The 27,964-nt window shown below is 40.2% G+C and overlaps 2 protein-coding genes across 4 annotated transcripts; one reads left to right on the top strand and one right to left on the bottom strand.

The window, feature by feature from the left end:
- Positions 1 to 8: 8 nt before the first annotated feature.
- TERF1 (telomeric repeat binding factor 1) lies at positions 9 to 20,300 on the top strand. 3 transcript variants are annotated; one of them, XM_072330083.1, is made up of 11 exons: positions 9 to 244; positions 1,984 to 2,079; positions 3,840 to 3,970; positions 5,371 to 5,457; positions 7,176 to 7,325; positions 9,876 to 9,982; positions 11,063 to 11,125; positions 11,219 to 11,259; positions 11,505 to 11,569; positions 17,044 to 18,394; positions 18,723 to 20,300. In XM_072330083.1, exons 1-10 carry the CDS (start codon positions 73 to 75, stop codon positions 17,194 to 17,196), a joined length of 1,065 nt encoding a protein of 354 aa, XP_072186184.1. In that variant the 5' UTR covers positions 9 to 72; the 3' UTR covers positions 17,197 to 18,394; positions 18,723 to 20,300. The 3 variants fall into 3 exon arrangements, with proteins under 3 accessions (XP_072186184.1, XP_072186185.1, XP_072186186.1); XM_072330084.1 differs by lacking the exon at positions 11,063 to 11,125; XM_072330085.1 differs by lacking the exons at positions 11,505 to 11,569; positions 18,723 to 20,300 and having other exon boundaries at positions 17,044 to 17,192.
- SBSPON (somatomedin B and thrombospondin type 1 domain containing) lies at positions 19,465 to 27,964 on the bottom strand. The gene is made up of 5 exons (XM_072330082.1): positions 27,469 to 27,964; positions 22,114 to 22,308; positions 21,363 to 21,450; positions 20,458 to 20,634; positions 19,465 to 19,999 (listed from the first exon to the last, which is right to left on the bottom strand). The coding sequence occupies exons 1-5, from the start codon at positions 27,962 to 27,964 to the stop codon at positions 19,882 to 19,884; spliced, it is 1,074 nt and encodes a 357-aa protein (XP_072186183.1). The 3' UTR covers positions 19,465 to 19,881.

The raw sequence follows: 27,964 nt of genomic DNA, 5'->3' as shown, positions 1-27,964 counted from the left end.
CCGGAAGGGGCGGGGATAGAACGGTGGGACCGTTGGTGGGGGTGGGGGGGAGCTGAGGCGCCCAGATTTAAAATGTCGGAAGCGGAGAGGGAGCTGGAGGGCGGGTTGGTTCCGTTTGTGCCTTCAGCTTTGGTGGAGGCTGTGGCCGCGGACTGGGTGCTGGAATTCAGCTGCTCCTGCCTGTGCCGGCATTTCTTGGAGGAGTGCGGCGCCGAGTTCAAGCGGTGGAGGGACGTGGCGCAGGGTGAGGAGCCGGGCCTGGGTTATGCTGTAATAATATCCATGCGGAGATAGTCGCCGTTGTGGAGAATTTTTCAATATTAGTTAAATGAGACCATTAACCTATGGAAAAATCTGTAATGAGAACCTAAGAAATATATATAACAACTTATGGTTGGCCTAAGAAATATATATAACAACTTATGGTTGGCCTAAGAAATATATATAACAACTTATGGTTGAGGGCACTTTAAACAAACGAATGAATAGTAAACTGTTCTGGAATGTTTCATGAAGTCTGTTGGTCTGCATTACCTGTGTATGGCTGGTGCCGTGGACCTGTTATCTACACTGCGTAAACAAAGCTGCTTTTCCTTTAGCTGTGAAGGAATTTGGAGCTGTGTAATGAAGACTTTGTGAAGCAAACCAAAGCATAGGATCTTTTACGTAGAATCTCATCCCTGAACTGAAGTGCCAACCTAGAAGCATGAGGAGGAGCAGAGAAAGCTCTCAAGCTACTTGTCACGTGGACCTGTTTTTCTGTTGCATCGTTTAGCTGCAGCCTCCTTTCTACTTAAGAAATTTCCAAACTCTGGCTCCATCTTCAGGATACAAGGATGGCACCCATCTCCAATAATAAGCTCATTATCCAGGCTCGTTTGGGCACTGAACTCCTTTATTTGCTATGAGAGATGCCTAAATTTGTGGCTATAATTAATGGCACTTTCTTGCTATTCTAAGCAGCATCCTTTTTCTTATTTCCTATTTTAGCTAAAGCTCTTGTATACCTGTCTTCACAAACAGAATTGCAAATGTGTTCTTTGAAAACCAAATGACGCTATAATTCTTGATGTTAGATTGGGTATTCATTCAGGCTTTTTAATTAGTTTGTAAGTGTGTACTTCTCCAAGTGATGATCATACAGTAATAAGTAAATAGGCTGAGCACTTCCTAATAAAACAATAGCATTGTCTTCTGGTTGTGGCAGTGAAAATCCTGTGGAGGGGGGAAAGGTTTCCCATGCTGCATGATCCTGGTTCTTGCTGGGCTGACGCTGAGAAATGTACACGAGCATGACCTGGGCTAGGGTGCTCAGGCATCAACTGCATTGGATAAGTTGTTTGACCTATTCTTTACTTTCCAGTTTGTTTCTGTATCTGTATGGTATTGTATTATATTTCTGTATTATAAACAAATAGATATGTATATTGGATAACATATATATGTATATAGGACATTAATATGTAATGTTCCCAGGAATCAGCATGATGAAAATGAATTCATGACAACTCCCAATCTAAAGTACGTAATAGTCCTTGCAAGATAAACCATCCCTGGAGACATTCAAGGCCAGGCTGGATGTGGCTCTGGGCAGCCTGATCTGGTGGTTGGTGACCCTGCACATAGCAGGGGGGTTGAAACTGGATGATCATTGTGGTCCTTTTCAACCCAGGCTTCTATAAATTATGTCCTAAAGGAAGAAGCATTAGCAGACCTGGAATAGAGCAGCTGGTAGAGACAAAGTACTGAGATGCCAGAAGGTGAAGGTCAAAGTATCCCCCTGCAACATATACAGTAGCGAAATTTCAACCTTTTCTACTATAAACATTAGGAAAGAAAACAACCTAAAGTATCAAGGTATCACCATGTTATGCCTTGATATACTGTGAAGGTTTAAACTATGTTTCTGAGGTAGTGTGTTATACAACTGTAGCCACACTGTGGCAGTGCTGGAGCAAGACTGACTTAACTTTTCTTTTCCAGCTGTTTCTAATGGCTTCTCCAATGTAACAACACATCAGAAAAAAATGGTGTACCTCTGTCAGCTTTTGATAAGAATTGCAGAAGGAAAAAGGCTTGGTAAGTCCTCTAGTTTATTGGTTCTGTTCTCTTCCCCTCCCACTTTCTATTGAATTAGGTTTGCCTGAGCTTGCGTAGAGGTGTGTATTAGGCTTTCACACAGCTTCTGCTTTATACATGAAATGACTGAATTGTCTACTGTTGGGCTGTTTGTGTTTCACATGTACTCAAGCTATATGCTGGACAGACATATATTATTACTCTCAGCTAACTGATTTAACCGTGTGGAGTGGTTATATGCTGTTCAGGCTGTGGGTTGTCTTGCCTCAATAGTATCAATAAAAGAAATATACTGGGGGAAAAAAAATGCCTAGCCCTTAGTGAGCAATATCTGCAGTTGTGAAGTGCAGAGAGCACTTTTCTGCACATGTAAATCTAGAGATTAAAGTAAGGCAGAGAGTGCATGTATGAACTTAGATGAGAAGAGTGACTGTCTTTTGTTTTTACAGAAGGCTGCAAGACTTTCAGTCAGCAGGAGATCTTTTGGATTATTGTTCACTACTGTTTATTATGAGTTATTTTATATGAAACAATAGGAATTTATCTGATAATACTTTAACATTGTTATCCTATGTATCAATAGGGAATATGACTTCAATGTGTTTTTATCTATTGCAGTGTAGCAGACCTGTGTGGAGAGGAAGACTGCATGAGCTTTGTAGTTAGTATACCAGATGTTGTTGCACAATGTATTTGAATAGCTGATGTATTTTATGGTAGCATTCCTCATTCTTTCTTTGATTAAAATAAGGCTCAGTACAGATTAGTAAGGGTAACTTGTTTTAGATGCCAATTCAACTAGGTACTGGAATAGGCTCCCCAGGGAGGTGGTTGAATCGCCATCCCTGGATGTGTTTAAGAGCCATTTGGATGTGGTACTCAGGGATATGATTTAGCAGAGGGTTTTTAGAGATAGGCTACTGGTTAGGCTGCGGTTGGACTTGATGATCTTCAAGATCTTTTCCAACATGGGTAATTCTATGATTCTTGAAGAGTTAAATGCTTTGGTATCATCTTAATATAAACTCAGTGTGAAACAATAATTAGGGAAACACTGAAGTGTGGCTTCTTTCTTTTGTATGTATATATACACATCATACTGCTTAAATTTTAACAGTTTATGTTGTGTTTTCAAATACTTCTGCTTTTTCAGTCTTGCTTATGTAGCTGTTAACAAATAATTCTGCCTTTTTAGTCATGCTTAAATTATTTGCATTCTGTTTAAAAAATACTTACTGTAAGGAATAAGAGAAATTATCCCATGGTGCCTTTTAAAGTCAAAGTGTACATGAGGCAGTAGTTCAGTGAATACCTTGAGCTAAGCTGGCATTGCTATGGAAAGAAGCTGATGTGCACTTGCTAGCATCTGGGGCACCTGTTATATTGGTGCACTCACTTGTGCAGGTGCCCAGTGATCAGACTGGGAAACTATAGAGTGCAGAGGGAGTGGTTGTGTTGCTAGGCTAGATTTCTGTCAGGTCACTTTGATGCTGTGTTCTGGCCATTTGCACAAGCATTATTATTGGTGCAATGAAATAAGAGGATGCTTCTACCCTTCCAGTGACAGTCTTGTTGCACTGTTTGAATTTCCCTTGGTTTAACCTGTTCAAAAAATGGAAAGAGAATTCCTTCTGATCTTTAGAAACAACTGGCGAGAGAAACTAGAAATTATTTGAGGAGAAATTAAATTTTTTATATATATATGACTTCATTGTGAATAAATAGCAAATACACTTTTTTCTATTTCTTTTCCCTCTAAGAATGCCATTTTGAAAATGATACAAGGATTTCGCCTTTGGAGTCTGCTCTGTCTTTTTGGTCTTTACTTGAAAGGGAAGAAAGTAAACTAAATACACTTCATGAAGAAATTCGTCGCTTGATTCAAATTCAGGTCTGTGTGACTTACTCAAAAGTCTTCACAATGTAACTATTCAGAGCTTGAGCTATAAACAGGCTGATGTTAATCTCAAGTTTCTTCTATTTTCAGTTATAGAGCTGTACAAGGGACCATTTTTTGTTTCTGGTTTGTCCCTGTGTGAAATACTTGAAAAACCCATTGATCTGGAAAAAATTAGGTATCAGTCGAGAACTTCAAAACATTGCATCTTGAGTTTTACGGTGTATTTTGAGTAGCTTTAATTCCACAAGGAGCTTTCTTGGCTAAAGAATAATTGTCTGTATTAGAGAACTTTGGATTTCAGAAATGTGTAAAGACTAACTTGTTCCTAGTAGAGGTGGGTTTTTTGTTGGGTTTTGATGTTTTTTTTGGGTTTATTTTTTTGTTTATTTGTTTTTGGAGAAGTGTATTTTAAGATGCAAAGCTCTTGAAAACAAATTCTTAACCCGCTCTGAATTTTTTTAGAACTCAGACTTTCTTTTGTACTGGTACTTGTTCAAAACATTTCAACAGCTCTGTTTTGCTGTTCTTCCCAAGTGTGCAACAAAGATGAGTGTATGCGTGCTGTTAAGCTGGAGTTAGAGAAGATAGGAGAGTTCACAGTCAGACTTATCATAGAATCACAAGGTTGGAAAGGACCTACAATATCATGTAGTCCAATCATCCTCCCTTTACCATACCTACAGAAAACTACTAAACCATATCTCCATCTCCCTATCCAGATGCCTCTTGAACTCTACCACCTCCCTGTGCAGCCATTCCAGTGCCTGACCACTCTCTGAGAAAAAAAGTTCCTTCTTATGTCCAGTCTAAACCTTGTCTGATACAACTTCTCAATAAGTGTTGGGTTTTTTTATTTAGAGATGTCCACAAGATATCTGTGCTTAAACAAGGGACAATTACCAACTGTTTTGGGATTTGGTGGGGTTTTTTTTGTTCTTGAATAATAATCTAAAATAATACATGTGTTATTACAAGTGGGCATCATTGAATTACTGCATTGAACATGTCCTCTTTTAAGTAACACTTAATAAAAATGTCAGATGATCACATTACTGAAAATGCAATTGTTGCATTTTAGTTTCACTTAAGGGAATTTGTTAGCTAACGGCCTGTGAAGGTTCTTCAGAGGAAGATCTAACTAGTTCTTAGTAGATAAGGAAAATTTTGCATCAGTTAAGAACGTTTTAAATATCTGGCTTTAATCCTTTACATGACACTTACATGACACTTAAATCAGAACTAGCTCTAATTAGGTAGTTGTTGGTCATCTTGAGATACCTCAGAATCCAAGGCTATGTATTTACAAAACTGTAGAAGTGTGACTCTGTTTTCTTCTGAATCAAGTGATCAAATGCTTCAGCAAACCTTGAAAATGTAACTTTTGATTGTAGGTTGTAGCAGTCTATATGGAAAAAGGATATTATAAGGAAGCTGCTAAAGTTCTTGAAAGGCTATTCACAGACTCAGAGTCACATAAGGTAATAACTTCCTTCATTTTCACTTATTTTGTTTGTTTATGTTAGAGGAAAAGAGAGAGGAACAGTTTCTCAAAGGTAGCAAATACTACTTGTGTAGCTTCATCCTTTATGCAATAGCTTCCACAGATGTGGCAGTTGGCCATTACAAAAGGATATTTGGACATAGGGAAGTAATAGAAATAAGAAGTGAATTGTGGGAGAGAAGCGACTCCTCCTAGATGCAGATATTCTCTACTGTGGGCAGCAGCGATCCAAACTACATCTCCTTTCTCACTCTACTGGAAACATGAGTGATTCTGGGAAAGTGATACTGCAGGTTTTTTCAAGCTAAAGACTTCATAAACATGCTGGTAGAGAAATCAAGAGTCCACTGCTCTAATTGGGCTGCTGACCTTTTCTGAGTCATTGCAGTGTGCTTTATCTGTCTTTTTCATTGATTAATTCTCATTCTAGAGGTTGAAACAACAGAAGAAAGAAAAGGTTATTAACATCTATAACATAGAGGGGATGTTGTTATTCCTCTATTTGGAAGTGCTAACATTTGGGTTTGAGTACCGCTCACTGCTTCATTAAGATGCTAATCTCATGTGCATATCATCAAAATAATAGGTAATGCACACACCTGAATTTGCTGAAAACAGTAAGTGTACTAAAAATGATTATTTCAGCAACCTATAGACTGCTGCAGTAATGGAAAAGGCTTCTAGGAGGTTGAAAAATGGGGGGGGGGGGAGAGGAGAGGGGGGAAGGAAAGGTAGGTTGTATATAGGCTTAAGAGATTTAACTTTTGAGTGTGTTCGGTGCTTGTGCAGGTCCTTCTTTACTTGTATTTTATTAGTCAGCTGAAAGAACTTTTGATAATCTCCTGCTTTCCAACCCTCATCCCCCCTGACCTTGTAATAGCTGTGTGTCGTAAACTGCTGAAACAGGAGAAACTCTGGCATTTTGTGGAGGCAGAAAATGATGCTTTTTATTAGGCTACAATGAGGAAAATAGTGTAGAGAAGAAAAAGTGAAAGAAGGCCAACGCTGCAGACAAAAAGAAGAAAGATAGAACTGCTGCCACTATCTTTCTTTGGTATATCAGCACACGTGCTCTTTGTAAATAGTAGTATGTGTATAATTTACTCTTCAGAAACCTTTCATTCAAAAGACTTAGCTGTTTTGAAAATGTAGGCTGTAGTAATAGTATTCAAGCTCATAAATAGCCTGTACAAATACATTAATTATTGACTGTATTGGTCTGTGTAGGATTCATGGTGGTTTGTGGATGACTGTGAGGTTGTGATTAGTTACAGGTGTTTTTGTCTTTAATGCTACTATATTAAATAGTCCTCTTCCTGATTACTGTAGACTCCTTTCAGTAGCAGTTTGCATAAGGAGCAAATAAGAAAAGGAAACCCAATAATGAGTGGGCCTTTCTGGGTTAACTTTTTGCTCCATTGACCGTACTGCTTTCAGTGTTATTTGTAAAGGAATTAATGTGCATCTCTGGAAAGTTGTACTTACTGCTTATTAAGCATATAATCAGAGTAAACTCCAGGTGTTCAGTCTATTCCACTGTAGAACCCTTTCAAACTGTAGCATGAATTTGTCCAGGCATATTCAGAGAACTACAAAATCATCTGGTTTAGCTTTGTCTATGTCCTATTTAGTGTCAGTGCTGAGATAATTGAAACATGTGTCTTGCAGTTGTCATATATAGCTGTGCTTTTTTAGCCTTTAAGGATGAAGCTGGCAGCCATAGTCAAAAGCAAGGATCCATATGTTCCCCTTCTCCAGAGCTTCAGTTACAATCTTTTGTTAAGTAAAGTCAAGTCTTACGTTGAACTTTTCCTGAAAGAAAATGGAACTAACTTCTTACTACAGGTATGTGAAAGCTGTTTTCGAAACTTTTTTCAGAAGAGGTACATGATAAGGTGAAATAGATGCACACTTTCAAGGAAGCTGTTTAGACTGTATTCAGTTATTGCCTTAGAAGAAAGGGAAGCCTTATCTTCCTATGAAAAATCTTATTAATTAAAAAAAAAATCAAGGTTGAATGCTTAAGAGACTGTAGGAATAAAACTCTTCTAAAATACTTTGAACTTGTCCTCCATACCTGTCTTGATTAGAAAAGTAATTTTGAGGGTAAAAAAGCTGGGGCTGTCAGTAGGGTGTGTCTAAGAGGACCAGTTCTGATCCTAGGCATATAATGTAACTGTTTTGCCTTATTTAGTCCTAAGAATTATAGTAAAACGAAAAGATCAAGACCTCTTAATTTGTTTAAAAGTTTAGGAATGTCAGTGGATTTAGAGATAAAAGACTATTACTGCTTTTTCCTGTAAGATTTTCTTTATTTACAAACGGTCTTACTCAAAAATGATTTAAAGCTGGCGAGAACAGCATTCCTCCAGCAGTTCATCTTCAGGAGGATTGTGAAGAATTTCTCATATGTTTACTTGCTGTAAAAGAGTATTGAGTTGCTCAGTCACAAAAACACAAACATCTAAAGGTAATAAGAGGTAAACTTTAAAATAAACAAACTGGAAGTCCTTTGGGGTTTTCATTTTATTATCAGAATGGGACTAGGAAATCTCTCAAATATATTCAGAGTAATAGAGGCAGTACTTTCAAAGTCTTGCTGTACTGTCAGTTCTCAAGTTTCTTTTCAAAGCTGTGTCTTTGAGCCTAAGAAAAGAGAGAGAGGTTTGGAGATATTAGAGAAGGCTCCAGAACTCCACAGTAACATACTTTAGACCTTCTCTCTGTATACGCATATCCTTCTTAGTGTCTGTACCATTGTTGTAGTCTTCTGAAGTCTTTTTACTCTTCCCTGAATTACCTGGGATGTGGAGGAGACTAGAGTGAATATTATACTTGGCTGTACAATATAAGTAACTGTTTTCCAGTATTGTATAACAGGGAAATACCCTACCTTTAACTATTCATGTCTGTCATTCTTCTGACGCCACATGAGGAAATTCAAAAAGGTATATGTTACTAGACTGTTTTGTATGCTGCTGTTTCCAGCTTACTGTCAAGCTTGGAATCTGCAAATTTGTAGCTACTACTATTAGTTATTTTTATCTTAATTTCAAGAAACTTACAGGTAAACTGCCCTAGGAAGAGTCTGCAGATATGGCAATGCTGAAGGAAGACCAGCCAGATGGGGTCACTCAGCAGATAGTTTTAAATTTTACTGTGTTATAACTACTGCTATTCTTCCAAAAGAATTAGTTTTAGGGACAAATAAAAAGTAACAGTAGCTTTCAGATTATAAAGTATGTTGATTTAATGTCATGTGGTCTTCTCTGCTAATTTTTTTGTTTAGAAACTCATCCTCACTTCTTGACTGTGATTGATGATTGCAAAATATACAGAAGACAGACTTTTTAAAAATATTTTTCTGTTAATTTTCTTGTGAATGTTGAGAGATTCTACAGGTTACTGTGGAAGAAAAGTTAAAATTTCCAGAGAATTGAAAATTGGACTGATGAGAAATTACAGGAGGCAAAAGCGTGCTTTGAAAGAATAAACAATTGAAAGCAGAAAGCTAAGGAGAAAGATTACATTGATCTTACAGTGAATTGGTCAACTGACTTGTTTTGACTAATAATATTTATGCGTTGTAAAGCAGATGTTTTGGATTGTATAGACAGTATAAGATAAAATGCAGTTTGCTTGGTAATGATGGTGCAAAGCTAGGATTTTTAGGTCATTTGACCTGTAAGTATGCCTCAAGATATTAGAGAATAAAGTCAGCACTGAAGTGACCTGAATGACATCATATGGAGTAAGCTTGTTGATTTTGTTTAGGTGTTATTTATTATAGCGAGTAGATGAGAGGAACCTGGGGATAAGCAGAAATCTTACAGTGCCTCAAAGTCTGTAGCATTGGAAGTGAGAAGAAATCATCTTAGGCTATGGCTAAAAGATTTTAGTTAGTATGTTAAATTTCTTTTTGTGAATGCAGGAAAAATTATGTTATAAGCCAAAATTCCAAGATGCATCTTTTGAAAGTATTATATGTATTCTTGATTGACACACTCTTGAGTTAAGTATATAAATGTATGAGGACTGTCAGTTTCCAGTTTGTACTCTAGTTATTAAAAAGGTAGACTTCAGAGTACTTCGCTAAGATTGAGACTGCAAATACAGTGTATTTCACACTGCCTGTATGTTCTATTACTATGCAAATGCTCATTGTATTTCTCTGTCTACATACAGATGTTACTTGTGGCTGTTACTAAAACTTGATTTACTGGCTGGTGAATGGATCTCAACTTGTCTCATTACAATTGTTTTTAAACTAATTATTGATAATGCCTCTTGAAGGGTCTGCAAAATATGCACTGTTAGAAATAATGCGGGCTACACTTACATTATTTAGGTTCTGGCTGGCTATAATTGTGAAATATCAAATTCCATTTCTCACAGGCAGCTACAAAGCAAGTGGAATCTAAAGGAGGGGAAGAAAGAGTGTTGCAAAACAAAGCCTTTAATGTCGAAGAAGAGAAAGAAAATCATTTGGAAGCAAAACAAAGGTTTGTATTTAGCAATATGCTGCTGAGGGTTATGCTTGGATAGTAATTTGAAATTTGTTGAACTACAAGTAGGTAGAAGGAAGGGCATGAAATTCCAAACTGCTTTCCAACAAAAAATGAACTACAAATGCATTCTCTATTTTTAAGTATTGGCTTTTCTGTGGTTGTTACTCTTGGCATTTATATCAAATAGTTTGATATTAAGTACTTGTTCAAAATGCACATTTCTCAATTTAAACAGCTGTCAGTCTTGTATAACAACAAAAACATTCAAATACTTCAGATTTTTTTCTCTTCAAAGGAGCTCAATCAAGAATAGTTCTTAATTTCAGGCTATAGGTTGTCTGAAAAAGAAGTTTGGGGGGGGGGGAGGGGCAGGGATTTCTGTTACTTTCAGCTAGATGTAGGATTCATGTGTTTAACAATACTGGTATTAAGGTAAATATTTTGCTTTGTTGATAAAGCATAGAGCATGACTTGAAATGTGAAGTTTCAAAACAATTAGATTCTTTTCTGTGAAATCCTGGGGAACTTTGAAGCCTGGTTTCTTTTTGTTTCTCCCCTTCCCCCTGACTTTAATTTGAACAAGGTACTATTCTAGGTTTATCAGCATTTGTTTTTTCCATGGAGAATAAATTGTGGGCTTTAGTCATGGTAGAGTTTGTATTTCTGCAGTTTTATAACTAGAACTCTTAGTGTCATTTAGTTGAGAAAATGGGCTGACACAGAGTGTGTAGCCAGACACATAAGATATTTTTGGTAGGAAAGTTCCTGACACAATTATATCTGACAGAGGGATGGGAATATTTGTCAAAAACCAACAGTAACAATTCTTAGACTGCAGGAAAAACTGATATAAAAAAGTAGATACTTAAAATTAAGAAATTACGTCTTGTGAACAAGTTCCATGTTTTTCAAGGCCTTCAGTATTGGCTAGTGGTAGTTTTGGGAATAAAGGAATTAAAACAATTAGTGTTGGTCTACTTGTGTTCATGTAGAGAAGTGTTCGGTTTTTATTTCATTTAAATGTTGTTGATTCGCATGAATAAGTTGCTGTCTAGGAAATTATTTTTATTTAAGACTTACAGAAGAGCTGCAGAGCACTAGAGATCGGTTAACTGGAGACACAACATCCATAATAAGGTACAAAAATAATAAGTTTTAAGGAATTGCTTCTAGTCTTTCATATTTAATGGTTTTTCTTGTATTTTTATTGTAGTTCTGTGTTCTTTACAGGCCTTGTTCAAAAAAGGGATGCAGAACAAGCAATATTCAGAGTGAGTGTTAGCTTAATTTTTACACTTTGAAAATGAAGTCGCGTCAGACACTTTTCCAGATCATTTGCTGGTTCAATAACTGCTGTCCAATATCATTGGGTTCATGTAAGAATGATAAGGGTGAAAACTCCTAATTGCTGTATGCAGTTTCTACACAAATGCGCACTTGGTGGTTGCCTCATTTAGGCAACATCACAACTTCACTGAATCCTTATTGGTCTGGATGTATATTCATTGTTTTTTAGCGTTGAAAGTCTTGAAAAATGTGGAAGAACGTGGAAATGATTCTTCTTGTGGCCGAAGAAGACAGGTTTGTAATGCTTTTTAATCTAAATAGAGATGAAATGTATTTGTAGTGTAGTAGAATCTTTTTCCCGCTGTAGTAGACTGAACTTTGAAAATGCCTGGCTTTAAGCTTCATGTTGTTCAAGCTTCACTGTAGTTTAAGTTTGCATTACTATACTTTAAAAGAAAAAAGCATTTCTGATGCACTCTCAATTATTATTGCTTGTAAGACAGAAGTTTGTTGATGTACGTTACTAAAGCTAAGCCTGAGTGTTTTTTTGTGAAGTTGTAAATGTACATAAGTTTTATTATAATAATGATTAAGGTATTTGAGTTAAAGAAACCAAAATGTCATTTACCCATAAAGTTTTGAACATCAAAAAATGTCTTCCAATATGGAAGCTTAGCGGAGATTTAGTAACTTTGTAATTCATATAATCACAGAATTGTGGAATTGCTCAAGTTGGAAAAGACTTCAAAGGTCAAGTCCAACTTCAAGCCTAACCTTACTACTCTAACAACTTTCTGCTAAATCATGTCCCTGAGCACCACATCCAAATGGTTTTTAAACACATTCAGGGATGGTGACTCAACCACCTCCATCGGGAGCCTACTCCAGTGCTTAACAGCCCTTTCTGTAAAGAAGCTTTTCCTGATATCCAGCCTAAACTTTACGTGAGAAACTATTTGAATTACTGTAAGTGAAGTGAGAAGCTTTTTATAATGCTATGTTTTAAATAGTCTTTGAAATTCCCTTCACAGATAAGCCTACTTATTTGCATTACTTGATAATGGGGATAAGAGTGAGTTGGTGGATGACTTGCCGGAGAGGAGCTCTGCAGAGAGGGACCTGGGTGTCCTGGTGGATGACAGGTTGGCCATGAGCCAGCAGTGTGCCCTCATGGCCAAAAAGGCCAATGGCATCCTGGGGAGCATTAAAAAGAGCGTGACCAGCAGGTCGAGGGGAGGTGATCCTCCACCTCTACTCTGCCCTGGTGAGGTCTCATCTGGAGTACTGTGTCCAGTTCTGGGCTCCCCAGTACAAAAAAGACAGGGATCTCTTGGAAAGAGTCCAGCAGAGGGCCACAAAGATGGAGCATCTCCCCTATGAAGAAAGGCTAAGTGACCTGGGTCTGTTTAGCCTTGAGAAAAGAAGACTCAAAGGGGACCTGATCCAGGTCTATGAATATCTGAGGTGTTGGGGGCAAAGTGGCAAGGCCAAACTCTTCAGCAATGTGTGGAAACATGACAAGGGGAAACAGACAGAACCTGGAACATAGGAAGTTTCACATGAATGTGCACAAGAACTTCTTTACGGTGAGGGTGACGGAGCACTGGAACAGGCTGCACAGGGAGGTGGTGGAGTCTCCTTCTCTGGAGATATTCAAGACCCGCCTGGACGACTACCTGTGTGACCTGGTGTGGGGAACCTGCTTTGGCAGGGGGTTGGGTTTGATCTCTGGAGGTCCCTTCCAACCCCAATGATTCTATGATTCTGTAAATTTGAAGTTGATTTTACTTTAGGAGTGAACTACAAACTGATCTTGTATATAGCCATCTTTTCTTAGGGTAAAGTGATAAAGCATTTGAGTTCAATTAATACTAAATTGACTCCTCTGAAAAGCACCTCTTTAGAGGTAACATGGAGTCTTTCTGCTGTCAGTTTGCAGTGTTATCTGAACGTTTGTCCAAGTTAATGCAAGTTATTTCATTCTTGTGTTCATCTTGACATGTCATTTTTCATACAGGAGAGGAGAATGTTTTTACTTTTTTATCAGACTCCTTTGTGAGGAGAGTTGTGCTTATTTATTGCTTTTTAAGAATTTTTAGTGAAGTATTGGCTGAATCTTCAATTGTATGCTTTTCTTAAAACAGTCCTAATGGGAGTTGTTAAAGGATAATACTGCTGTATATTCTTGGAGGTTGTTGGAGGCCTGTGCTACATGAGAGCACAAAAACTCTTCATTTTCTCACAAATCTTAGGAATATTTATATCACTGTAGGATTCCTTGACAGTTTCAAATACAGCTAATGCCCTTAAAGAAAAAAAGCAACCTATCCTCACATGATTTGCCTGTTGTACTCACAAGCATGATTTTTTTCCTACTTTGTATTTAAAAAACTATTGCCAGCCAGTTGCTGACTAGCATGCATGTTTCATCAATCTCATTACCAACATCAAGTTTGAAACTAATTGGATTACAGGCACAGAATTAATGGCAGCTTTATAGTCAGCTGCTTACTTATTCAGGTGGTTTCTGTGTAGTCAGCTACGGCTCACTAGGAAATCTCACTAGGAAATGAAAAACCACACTGTATTCTTTATCATTATATATCCAGCATTATTAGAAACATGAATTTATAGAAGCTTAGAGAAAAGGGCATCTGACAGTAGTGAATGCTTGAAAAACTTGTTTTTCTCAACAACTTTATACATACATATATATATGCATTTGCTTTCTGCCTGATACGTATGCCATACTAGCAAGGCCTCATAATATTGTATAGAAAGCAATGATAATGACTATTAATGGCACCTCTGCACCTCAGCACCTCTGCTTAATTGTGTGTTATGTAAGGTTGTCCACATGCTTGAAGGAGTTCTGTGAATTGTGAATGTCAGAGCTGTTGACTTGTAGAATTTCTTTTTCCATCCAGTCCGTCTTTCAATGTTGGCATTGTTTGCTCTTGTTTTGTAAATAGCATTTCACTGCAGTGGTTCGGTGCCTGTTTTCAGCCATTCATTACTGTTTTCAGTTAGCTGCAAACAACAGTCTGGAGTGCTGCTGAAAGGAAATGTTTTCTTGTTCCTAAAATAAGCTCTTACAGTCTGCAAGTGTCAAAGAATTTAGGGAGCCCTTCATTCTCAACTTATTTTGTATATGCCTGGCAAGTCCTTTAAAATTATCTAAAATGAGGCTGAAAAAATTCTTTCATGTCTGAAAATGAGTTTTCATTAGTTAAAGATATGTAGAGAAAAATCAACACATCTAAAAATGTCCAGAACAAAGTAGAGTCCCAGAATGCACAACCAAAGGGAAACAAATTACTAGTATTAAACTGACTGAAGAAATGTCAGTATCTGGTATGTTAGGGTACAAGTACATGATCTATCCAGCTAGAAGTGATCTGTTACTTAAAGGTGGTCCTGTACGCTTTCTAGTATTCCCCCAAATTATCCAGTGTAGTCTCAAGGTCATCCTGAACTATTCTACACCTACTCTTGTTTGTTGTATGGCCCTTCTGACAGCCTTGTACACCTACCTGACTCCTGTTACGTGCCTCAAGGATCCTTTGTTTTTCATGCTGGAATGGACTGATGCACCAAACACAGCACTTGCACACTTGTCCCACTGGTGTTTCACACTTGAGTTGCATTCCAGTGTGCATCTTTTCATGCATAAGGCAAACCATGCTCTGTGCTACGTCCTTTAAGATGCTTTACTTAATCTCTCAGAAAGGTAAAAGTGATAAAACCAATGAGATAAAGACAGTTTAATAGGGAAGACAAAACTGCACACGGGCAAAGCTAAATCAGGGATTCATTAACTACTTCTTGTAAGCAGATGTCTAGTTATTTCTAGGAAGGCACAGTACCATCAGGTCAAACTGTTCTTTTAGGAAGACAATGCTCCCATCCCCTTTCCTCTTTCTTTCCCTCAGTTTTTATTGCTTGGCATATCGCATGATATGGTCATTTTGGGTCACCTGTCCTGGCTGTGTCCCCTCCCATCTCTTGCATTCTCCTCGTTTGCTCACTAGAGGGCAGCATGAGAAGCAGGAAAGACTGACACTCGTGTTACTAATACTGTTTTTGTCACCATTCCTGAGCATAGCACCGTATCGTCTACTACAAATAAAGTCAACTCTGTCTCATAAAATCAACACTGCTATACAACCTATTATTCACCAAGCTTATTAGATAAGCAGAATAAGGCAAGGATATTCAGATAAGGAGGGTCTAGAAAGTACACACTTGTAAAAGCAACCGACCCCTTTCCTAATTAAATTGTGCTGGCTGTTAGTTGCAAATGCTTGGTAATTAATGAGACCTGCAAAAGCCTGAGACATTAACTATTTTGTTTCTATGCATCAGTGAGCATGAATGTGACTCAGTGATCACTTGTCTGTGTAAACTTCACAGTGCTCTCCTGAGCAGAACTATTGACTGTCTTTGCTGTTTTATTGCAACTCTGAAATAAGGCACTGGTGAAATGCAAAAATAAGAGACCTTCATGGTTGGTTTTTCAAGACTTAAGCTCATGCCATGTGCAAACACACATGCATATATGATCTATGATCTTTTTTATTACATACATATTTTTTTTCTAATAAAGCTACAATTAAAAAATATATATTTTTTAAATTAAGTATTAGACTTTAGTTTTCTTTGATGTCCGCTCTTATAATTGTATTGAGATGTTTGTATTGAGAGCCAACTGAGGAATAACTACTACACTGGAGAGCTTCAGTGGAAGGACCTGCTTGCAAATATGTAACTGCAAGTAATTTTCTCTCCTTTTGTGAGACAAATGGCCTCCCTTACCAATTAGAAAGCTTGTAGATCATGACAGTGAAATGTAAATAGTAGGCTTAGTAAGTGACCAAAAATCACAGAATTGCAGGGGCTGGAAGGGACCTCTAGTGATCATCGAGTCCAACCCCCCTGGCTGAAGCAGGTACAGGTTGCACAGGTCAGCATCCAGATGGGTCTTGAATATCTCCATAGGAGGAGACTCCACAGCCATTCTGGGCAACCTGTTCCAGTGCTCTGTCACCTTTACCATTAAGAAGTTCTTCTGCATGTTAGTATGGGACTTCCTATGGTCAAGTTTTAGGCCATTACTCCTTGTCCTATTGCTATGTACCAAGTGTGAGAAGAGTGTGGCCTCATCCATTTGCTTCTCACCAAAAGGGAGATTTAAGTACATAGCTGTTAGCTGAGAATAGGGCTGATCTCACTTGAAAATCCCTATGTGTGGTTTTGCTTCTATCAACATTTTACCTGTTGGGATTTTGTTTCCTTAAGCACTGTAAGATGTAACTGTTGTTGATAAGCAGCATCTCGATTCTCAGTTTCCATGCTAAGGTATCACAAAATACTTATGACATGTGCTTGGATCAAGCTGAAATGTCTTGCAGCTTAGTTAGCCAATAAAGGGAGAAATTTTCAAGGCACATTTGGAACAGAACCAAACTTTACCTACTGTCTTTTTTCCTTCTATAACTTATGAAATTTGAAGCACTTTTTTTCGTTGTTTTAAATGATGCCTGCTACTGCCTTGTAATGCTTCTGTTGTAACCTTTCACGTTGTATTAGTGTCAAGTTATTATGCTCAAAAGAAGTCAAAGTGAGCCTACTGACAGCTAAAACATCTGTGTTGTGTAATAACCAGACAGCTATGTAAATACTTACCTTAATGTTTACAGTAAGTTTAGTTCTTACATGAGTATCTTTCTCTGTTCATATGTCCTGTATTTTCTCTATTCTTCCCCTAGCCATGGACTCATGAAGAAGATAAGAAACTGAAATCAGGAGTAAGGGAGTTTGGAGTGGGCAATTGGACTAAAATTCTGATCCATGGTGACTTCAACAACCGAACTAGTGTCATGTTGAAAGATCGGTGGAGAACTCTGTGCAAGCTCAAATAAGGTTATTTTTGTGCTTTCCCTACCTAAGGACTTAGTCTAACTGTTCAGAATGATGAATTTATGGTCTCAAGAGTATCCAAAGACATTGTCTTAAATGTGAAAAAGGTGTAATAATGACTTAAAGTCTGGCCTTCTGTCTGCATGCAAGAGGTGGGTTCTTTTATGCAACGTGGAAATGCTTAGAGTGATTATGTAGTTAGAAGTCTTAAGTGGCAACATATTAACTTCATAGATGCTCTTTAATGAAAAGTTGAGTGCTCTGTATTTTATAGGGTTTTATCAGTGCAAGGTTTTTTATGCAGTCAAATAGAACTCTGTCATTTTGTTTTCTACTATAGCCTATGCTAATCTGATTCACTTCGCTTTGCAATTTTGGTCTGATTTGTCATCTCTTTCAGCAAGTTATACAAAAAATAGGTGCATGTTGTCACTGCTCAACTAACAGACTACATTTTTAGCTTCAGCAAAAAAAGGAACGTCCCACGTACGTTTATATTTACAAGTAGTAAAAGTGCTACACATGTATTGGAGAGAAAATATGGGAATTTCTTATTTTTGAATCAAGCTTAAGTTCTAGGAAATAACTTTGAAAGTATTTATGTTGGCATAATAACAGTTCTTATCTTGCAGAAGAGAGTGAAAAAGATGGTAGAAGTGATAGCATGATGCTAGCTCCTAACATCTCTTGATCATCTTAGGCCACCTACCTTGTCTTGAGGAGCTCCAGACCAGCAGGAAAGTTCCTTTCACAAACAGTTCAAGTGGGGGCTCTGTTTTGGCAGTGATAGCACAGGCCACAAAACATGTTTCATCTGTGCTGTTGTCTGTGCAGTGCTAGCAAGCAAAGACACCCTCTTCTGGTTAGGTACCCACATAAAGGTTTCAGCTGATCACTAAACATTCTGTTCCTGAGAGACTCAGAGATGTTTCAGATTGTGTGGAAAACAATCCCAGAACCTCAAAAAACACATCTGCTTTCCACTATTGTACTGGTGTGAATCTAGATACCAGGTATTGTAGCATTCTTACGGGCCTTCTTGCATTAAGATTAAATAATGATCTGCCATAACAAAGGTTTGTCCTGTTCTGAATGCATTCAGGACCTCAAACAGATCACCCTCCCAATTCCTGCCAACTGAGGCAACGTTTTTTCTTACAACTGTGCTAAGCATTTGCTGTGAGGTTATAAATACCTGAGGTGTGGGAGCTATAGTGGCGAGGCTGGTCTCTTTTCAGTAGTGCGTGGGGACAGGACTAGGGGCAATGGGCTGAAACTCCAGCATAGGAAGTTCCGCACGAATGTGCGCAAGAACTTCTTTACGGTGAGGGTGACGGAGCACTGGAACAGGCTGCCCAGGGAGGTGGTGGAGTCTCCTTCTCTGGAGATATTCAAGACCCGCCTGGACGCCTACCTGTGCGACGTGGTGTAGGGAGCCTGCTTTGGCAGGGGGGTTGGACTCGATGATCTCTAGAGGTCCCTTCCAACCCCTATAATTCTGTGATTCTGTGATTCTGTGATTCCACAGAGACACCCCGTGTCTCAACAGTGTTTCATCATTGTTTTTTTCTGTAAACCTGGTGAATCTGAGAATCTCGATAAAATACGGTTCGTGTACTTCAGCAAAGAATACTAGAGCATCTGTAAGCGAGCAATTCAAAACAAAAACAAAATCACAGCACGGGTGTGCTAAGTGACAAAGCCTGCAGTGTGCCGTCTCTTCAGGGCCGTGACAATAATTCAACATGAACAATAGGTAAGAAAACAAGGATTAGAGCTATGTGCACAGCAGCCTTGCCTGTGTTCTAATACTGCAGGTTTCTGTATTACTCATTGCACATGAGCGGGTTTAACTAGTAGTAAGTGATATTTCTGACTGTTAGCCAAAGCTCTAGTTATGATTGTTTATTCCTGTATATAAGATTTTTTACTTTATTTTCTTTGGATTGTAGCTTGCTCATTGCTTTAATAAAATCCTACTCAAGGCAGTTTACAATAAATATCATTCATTAAGGAAATGAGTCTCTTCAAGAATTAAGCATAAATCTTGTTTAGGTTTGTCTGCCATAAAATTTACACTGTATGCTAGTGATGCGAAGTTCTTAGCAAGGCTACTTCATTAGCAACACTGACTAGTCTCATGTTTTTATGAGGGTGGCAAAGCAGGGGAACTGCAATGCAGACAAAGAAATACTTACACATTCGTACTATAAACAACTGTCTAGATGATATTGGGAAGGAACAAAGGTTCTAAACTGAAGTCTGGTTTTAGCTCTCAAACATTCATTTTTATTCGCCCATTACAACTTAATGATGACAGTAACTATTTCCAGACTCAAGGACGTTTGGCTGGCTCACTGCTGAATAGGATCAATGCCTGTACTCAGTAGTGTAGCCTGTAAAGAACAAGAACCTTAGGAAAAGAAGCTACTACAGTTAGAAACGTTTGCTCTTTAATCACAAAAGAGAAATATGGAAATCTGCTTGCAGCATTCTAATACAACTGTCAGTCTTAGTGTTTGCTAATAAGGCAAAAAGAGTTCCAAAAAATGCTTCTTCCCATGGTCCGACTCCTTTAACGTTCATTCAGTCTCCACAAAACACAGACAAAGATGTAGGTTTCTAGGCACTTGTGCAGATTTTCTTAATTCTTTTTTCCTGATGCTGGTTAAAGGTCTTTCGAACTTTCATGTAAAAATAAAACTGTGCACAAGGGGACACGAACACTGCTTCAGTTGCCGAATCTTCTTCCAGGTTCCTTGGCACTGAGAGTTGCCAACTGCTTCCCAGTGTAAGATTTTACCTCTGAAATGTGACAGTAAATGAGGGATAAAAAATTGGTGCAACCAAAAAAGAAGTGTATTTAAGTTAAATAACATCATTCAACAGAAGACTAGAATTAAGACTTTAATTAGCTCATCGTGGCCTTACAGTGCTTCTGCTGTCATGATACTTGCAAATATTCTAGAGCAGGCACTGTATTCCTTAGTATACGGGATGGTTGGTTGAGTGAATGGTTACATATGTATTGTGTAGCATCTTAATAAATGTATATAGATGTATGTACAAAAGATATACACTAAATAAAAAATCTGTGGCAAATAGTAAATGTCTTATTTCAGTATCACCGTTCTAAAAACAATATATATAGTTTAAAGCCAAAATCTGATTTGGATTATGGTGGGAAGTACATTTTTTTCTAAGTCCAAAGTTCTGTACAAGGTTCCAACACAGAAGAGACAGCAAAGAAAGGTTTTCTTTACCCATCTGCATTATGGCCATCTCCGGAACAACGGTGCGTGTCAGTGTTCATAGCTGGAGGCTGGCAAGCCACGCAAACAGTGTGTCCTTCTCGGAGGTACTGCATCCATCGAGCATACGGACGGTTCTCCAGAGCGCAGTTGTGGGAAAGTGATTCTGTTTTAAATTCTACACAGTATCTGCTCATAAGGGAGAGAATTAAGTTATCTACAGCAGGTAACGCACAAGCTAGATGGAAATTTGAAACACACTTAGATGTCATTCAGGTGCAAGTTTGATGACTTATAGCTAAAGATTTTGTTTCTGACCTTAACCTAATTAATGGGTTCTTAAAAACATTAAGCAAAGTGTTTCTCGCATTCCATTCCCCTGCCCAGTACTTTGTGTTTTATCTCCCTTTCGAGTTGTGTTCCATATTCTTAAGTTGCATTAGAGAACATATCTCTGTAACCTGCCTTTTTTCCTTTCATGACTGCTAGACGAGAAAAATGGAGAAGAGGCTCCAAGAGTGCCCATAGGCATTATTGTTCTGGGCAAAGCGTTATGAGCACTATGGAACCAGTGATAACACTGCTAGCACCCAAAAGAGATCGTCACTACTTTTAGCCCATTTTGTTTGCTCAGAAATCCAATTTCTCGGGCTTAAGCTTACAGATATATTCAGTTTTGATTTAGGAGTAAGGATTTGCTTTCAGAAGTGTCTGTTCTCAAAGTTGCTGTGACCTCAATACCTAATTCAGGACAATTAGCGAGTAACAAAAAGCGTCTAGAAAATGCAAATGAGCTGCAGGAGACAAAAACAATACAAGCTGCAGCCTGTTGAATTATGGCAAATTCAATTACGTTTTTCTCTTTAGACAGATACTGACTATGAGACAAGATGACCCGCATGCACATGATAGATTACCCAGTTTCCTTGTCAGAGGGCTGGGGGGAAGACGCTGCTCTCAGTTTTCTTTCTTTACCATATTCAGAGGTAGTTATGAAAGCAGGAACTGGGGAAGAAAGCAGTAAGGCAGCAAGACACAGTTGAGTCATATTTCAATCAGTGTGACAGTGGATACATGAATCAGGAACTTGTGGATGGTGATGCTGACAAACTTACTGAAAAAGTGATAAAGGATTGGCAGCATCGGACCTCAGCCCCGTTCCTTGCAGCTAAGTTCTCTCTGTATAATGTATCATCTAGAAATGGCTCCCATCTAGTCCACAAGGAAACCGGATGGGCTGGAATATTACGATGAGCTCTGTTTCCTGTTTTGTACTGAACTTATGTTCTAACTTTGCAAAGAGATAGCTTGACACTTAATGCAGGGCATAAATCAAGAAACTGAAGAAATGTGTGCAGCTCAGTTGTCTATTTAATAGAAATTAATCAAAAGTGAGCAGCAACGTGACAGCAGGAAATAAAGATGGAGGTGTTCGGGCTGGATGGGGCCCTGGGCAAACTGATCCAGTGGGTGACAACCCTGCCCACAGCAGTCAGCTTGGAACCAGATGATATTTTAGATCCCTTCCAACATAAGTTACTCTGTGATTCTAAGTCGCATTTTCAATCAAATAACTGCAGATTGCTGCTTTTTTCAATTTCTTTACATTAATGGGACCTATACATAAAGGTTCTGACAGGGACAGGTGTCCAGATAAAGAGAGAATACCGTGTTCGTGTCCACAGTCCTGCCCCTGATACGTCAGGTATTCCAAGCAGCCAGCCTTCTCCTCCAGAGCAGGACAAGGTTCCCCGGCATTTGTAGGTTCTTGTTGTACATAGCGCCTGCGTATCCGCAGACTGGGTTTGCACTGTTCTGCACAGCCACTCCAATGACTCCACTCCCCCACGATGCATGGATGAGCTGAAAAGCAGTAGTAAACACATAGCTAATAGTCAAGACTTCTGTTTGATCCTAATTGCTCTCCAAATCTGAAGTAATAAGACATTGCCACTTTTTTCTTTCTTACATGCAATTTTGGCCAGACCAGGCTGAATGGGGCTGTGAGTAACCTGGTCTAGAGGGAGGTGTCCCTGCCTGTAGCAGGGGGTTGGAACGAGATGATCTTAAAGGACCCTTCCCAAACCATTCTATGATTCTATGATCTTCCCAGCCACAGAGGTGAGATGGAAAGGTCTGTAGTTCCTGGGTATTCTTTTCTTCCTTTCTTAAAAATGAGGGTTATGTTTCCCCTTTTCCAGTCACTGGGGACTTCTGCTGACACCCAGGACTTTTCAAACATGATAGAGAATGTGCCCAGGTTATTCCCTACAGGTGTTCAGAGACTCCACACTAGCACCCTGCTGACACCATGAAAAATGCAACACTGCGAATTACTGCCCAAGCATGATTTTCTATAGTGCATTAACAGCCCAACTACCTATAGCCCTCAAGCTCCTCCTCGGCCTCACAATGGGCGTACTTATTCAGTTTCCATTTCAGGTAAGGTATAGATTTCTGTATTTGAGTGGAAATTATTAGGGCAAAACTTAGCTATAACTTACATGATGGTGAAAACAAATAGCAGGCAAATCTCTTGGCATTAAAAGATATAAAGCACAGCGACTGATATTTTGTATCATATCTTAAGAACTTTATTTTTCTTTAGCTAAATCGTAGATGTATTTGTGAAGGCTGATAATCCACTCTACTAGCCTTCACTTCTCCAGAAGTACCACAGTGGCATCATCATTGGTGAGGCTGCACCTCAAGCACTGTGTTCGGTGTTGGGCCCCCCACTGCAAGAAAGACATCAAGGACCTGGAGTGTGTTCAGAGAAGGACAATGAAGCTGTGAGAGGTCTGAGTCTTACGAGGAGTGGCTAAGGGAGCTGAGATTACTCAGTCTGAGAAGAGGAGGCTCAGAGGAGACCTCATTGCTCTTTATAACTACCCAAAGGGAGGTTGTAGTGAGCTGGGAGTCGGCCTCTTCTCTCCTGCAAGAGTGGTAGGGCTAGAGGGAATGGCTTCAAGTTGCATCAGGGGAGGTTCAGGCTGGACATTAAGAAATATTACTTCTCTGAAAGAGTGTCTTAAACTACCCGGTGTAAACATAGACAATATGTCTGCTATCTTCCACGTAGATGTAAATAATCTTCACTAGAATAAAACGTTTTGTAGTCTGATTCCCAGAAAAGAGGCGATGGACACGTTGCTCCTGAGTATAAAGCTCCAAGACAAGCAAATCTTCACTTTATTTGTCCATTAACCTCGCAGAACTAAACACAACAACCACATCATATGTCTGGTACCTGCACACCATGGTCCTGGGTGAGCCAAGAATGCCTTACCTCAGCCATGAAGTACTATGTACTAATCCATGCTGCTTCCCCTAACATTATTAACTGCTTTTTGTCCTCCGACAGTCTTATTTTTTCAATTTAATTACAATTAACGTCATGTAACTGAAATACTATCAGAAGTAGTTTTATAAAAACCTTAACACGTCTGTGCTAATATTACAGTTTCTTATTGATTTGGAAATCCCCCAGTTCCTCAGTTGCAAATAGACTTTAAATTACTTTTTACACAGTATGAATCACATTTTACTTTGCTTTCTCAGTCTTTTAAAGGCAGGTCTTCATCAGAGAACTTTGGTAATACAAAATATACGTAAACATAAATACGTGTTATTATCAGTGGTTGGGATATCTGAAACTGGTTCTGAATTGTTTTGAATCAAGCCTCTCATTAACTATAGCTAAACGAAGCTTTTGCCTTTTCCATTAATGTGCAATGGGAATATATCACATGGTTTGGATCACATTTTTTCCTAAATTTCCTGATTACAACTTAAATCTTTACAGCTCAACTGTTAGTTTTGCTCTTTTATCAGTGTTGCAGGAAACCGATGGGACCAACGTAGCCCTTGACAAAAATACTGCATGCCCTCTGGGGTGCTGCCAGTATGAGACACTGGGAAGAAGCAATAAAATGCAATAACCTCTGGTGTTTGTGACTGATTGTCCACCCAGATTAATCATCAGCATCCCCTGGCATTTGCTTCTACTTACTGATAAACACCTTCCCCAATAACCAGGGTATGATCTGTAGGACAGCGAAGGAAGCTGGAATGGGAAAAAGTGCCTCAGACACTGATTCATCAGGCACTTCACCTCTAGAGCCCTCAGGTTGTACCCCAAAGCACATCACACACTCTCTGAGACCATAAAAGCAATGTGTCTTTTTATTTAATTGTACAAGCATTGATGTTGATGCTTCCCACAGCTTAATGCCACCCAGAGTGCAGGATACAGCCGTCATCTAGCCTGGCTTCCTTATCTGCTGACTCTGTTCCAAGCTGGCTATTAATGACCTGCAGAAGTAAGAATTTCCATGTAATTTTAATCCCACATTAGCACCCTCGCATGCAGATAACATCAAGGCTGCATCACATTTTCCACACAGAAAACTCCCAAAGGGATTTAGCAGCTGCATAACAAATAAAGGGATGACTTTATGTCTTCCTGGAATTAAACCAAGCTGACGGTGAAACACTGGTCATCTGTAGCAATATATGGCGATTTTATGTTCATAGAGATTTAGAACAAGAAGTCTGAATTGCCTCAGTCATGTGAAATAATAAGAAAACTGGGTTGTTAGAATGGAACTGAGCCAGAGGGATAATAATCATGTCACTTGCAGTCAATACCCAGACATCATTAAGGGACAGTACATCAATTTTGTGCCTCACTGGAAAGATGTCAAGTTCTCCAGCACAACAGAGAAACTGGTCCCAAAGCCGACATATAAGGAATGCTGCCATCTCTTGAAATAAAATAAGTAAAATAAATTATCACAGACCCAAATCTATGTCTTCGTGTTCTCTGTCTGTGTCTTCACTGGTCCAGTTTAATCAACCCAACACTGACAGATGATCATTCACTGAAAGAATGAGGACTAATTTGGAAGAGAAGGATACAAGACAAAGGAATGTGAAAGATGAGATGTGTGCTCAGGTGCCTACTAAAATGTGCATGCTAACGAAGGGCTCATTGCTTTGCTGTCCTATGAAGCATAACTTGTGTGCTCAGGACTTATATATATATATCATAGATTTTTTTCTGAGTTGCTCTGTATTTAATTTTCTCCCATCTCTTTACTCATTACAGCATCTTCACTGAGTCACTGCAAAACATGCATCATAACATATATGGGTCTGTGGATTTTCTTAGAGTAATCATTTCCATACGAGTGACGTGGTCATTCTTTTTTCAGGCTTTCTCATTGGACGGTGTTTACAAAAAGTCTTTGTTCACGGCTAGAACTATAAGGAAACTTAAGTGTAAGGAAATTTGCTTAAAAAACTGTTGGCCATAGGTTTGGCAGCCTCCCACTGAGCCATCTATTTATAAAGGACCAGGCACAGAATGACTTCTAAGCATGAGACAATTCAACTATAGTGTTGGCAGAACTCCCTGCCTTCCATTGGTTTCTAATGTTTTGGAGCACTGCTTTTGCATGATTTCTTGATCAAATATATTTGAGATTGAAAGGTATTTTACACTTTCCCCAAATACTCTGTCCTGTAAAGTACTTGTAGACTGATGAAATGTCATTTCTGCTTGTGCTTTAGTCATGGCGAACAGGATGACAAAAAGAGCTGTAGCACAAGAACAGCTGGCCACCTCTCCCCACGTTATGTTTCAACATGTTTTACCTCTGCATTCAGAACAGCATTTCAGAGTGAACTAAGCCATAAGCACCCTTGGTTTCCCTCAAGGCAGACTGAACTAAGAAAGTCATCACGGTGAAATACCAAAATCCAACGGGAACAAAAGCTACTTTAAACATGTAGACCATCCTTGTTCACATTAACGAACTTCATTAGGCTTTTTGTTTGCACCAGACACACTGCTGCTTTCAATAGCAATCTCACCTTCTAAAGAATGGTTTCTGATGATCCGTTTTGCAGTTCAGGGATGTATGAGCTATAGGACTGCTTGGCTGGGCTGCCAAAATGCTGTCCTCCCATACCACACTCACAAACGTCCTGCTGCCCACAGCTGCACCAGTACTGGTGCTTGTGGAGCCAGGCGACAAGTGATTTAGACCAGTCAGAAAAAGACACAGCAACAAACAAACAGCATCAGCTTCCCAAACTGGCCCATCAGAGATCTCCACTCTAGCGCAGACATACAGACAGGCCCTGCCCAGACCCAGAGAACCCACTGTCCCCAAGGGGTATTGTTCAAAGGCAGCACAAACGCATCACACGGTGAGAGGCCGCCTCCACTGGGCTCAAGGCAAAAAATACCACATCGATAAATAACAAGGTACCCGATCGGAGTTGTGGAAGGAAAACTGTCCCACCAGAGCCGAGCCCGCTGACACAGCCCAACTGGCAGCACTGCACTGCCCAGGCCATGGCCTGACAGATGCAGGCTGGCACAACTCCAGCCAGCTCGGAAGAGCCGCCAGCCTGCCTGAGGCCTCGCTGTGTGCCAGAACACGAGGGCAGCGCCCTGCTCGGTGGCAGGGCAGAAGCAGAACCCCTCCACTCGTGTGGGCAGCAGTGCCTGGGCAGCCCGGCCTCCCCTTGCCAGCTCCTGCCCCCATAAACGGGGCCTCTCTCTGGGGTTCCCCAAGATGTTTGCTGTCTGTTTGGCAGCACATGAAGAATCAGCTCCGTAACACAGCAGTCCCGTGTCCCCACTCTAATGGCTGTGCACTGGGGATGAGTGTGAGCAACAAGGAGCACTGCGTTTTGGAGGGAACACAACGTCTGACAGCAGAGTTCGGGCAGAGCTGCCCCACAAACCTGGCCAGCACGCAGCGTGGCAGCCCTGCAACTAGGCATCCTCATCAAGCGCCTGCCTTCTCCCGGCCGTGCCCTCGCCCCTGGGCTGCTGACAGCCGGGACCGACGTGCCCCTTGCAGCCCGAAGAGGCTGCCACACACGCAGCAGAGCTCCCAGCCCGCGGAGCCCCAGCGGCAGCGAGCTCCTGCCGGGCAGCCCACTCACGGCCACTCTCGCGGTGATCCCAACCCGGGGCACGGGACGGGGCCGACCCGCGGCACTTACCCGGGCACGCGTGGTCGTGGTCGTGGCAGCAGTCTCGGGTCCGTCGGCATTCTCCGTCGCAATAGCAGGTCCCGTAGCCCCCGTCCTCCCTCCAACCGCTGCTGACACACGCCGCGTCCCGGCCCTGGCAGCAGCGCTCCGAGCAGCTCCCGTCGGCCCCGGTCAACAGCCTCCACAGCAGCCCCAGGCACAGCGCTCCCCTCAGCAACGCGACGCCCATATCCCCGACGGCCTCCACCGACACCCGGCTGCGCGGGGCGGGCTGGGCAGGCGGGCGGGCGGCAGAGCGGGGGGGTGGCGGCCGGGGAGTCAGTGCCCGGCCCTCCCTGCCCCGACTGAGACGGCTGCGGGCGCTCTGCAAAGCGGAGGAAATTGAAAGGCGTGGGGCTGTAGTGCGTGTCGCTGGAGAGTCAAGCTTGATAGTGATCCGCAAAGAGGTGTACCGCGCTGAAGGGTCCTCCGTGGCCATGTCCCTGCATAGAATAGTCATCGTCAT

This window comes from Excalfactoria chinensis, chromosome 2, assembly GCF_039878825.1.
Source record: "Excalfactoria chinensis isolate bCotChi1 chromosome 2, bCotChi1.hap2, whole genome shotgun sequence".
NCBI classification, from domain to species: domain Eukaryota; kingdom Metazoa; phylum Chordata; class Aves; order Galliformes; family Phasianidae; genus Excalfactoria; species Excalfactoria chinensis.
The sequence above is the reverse complement of the archived record's forward strand: the minus strand, read 5'-3'. Positions and strand labels throughout refer to the sequence as shown.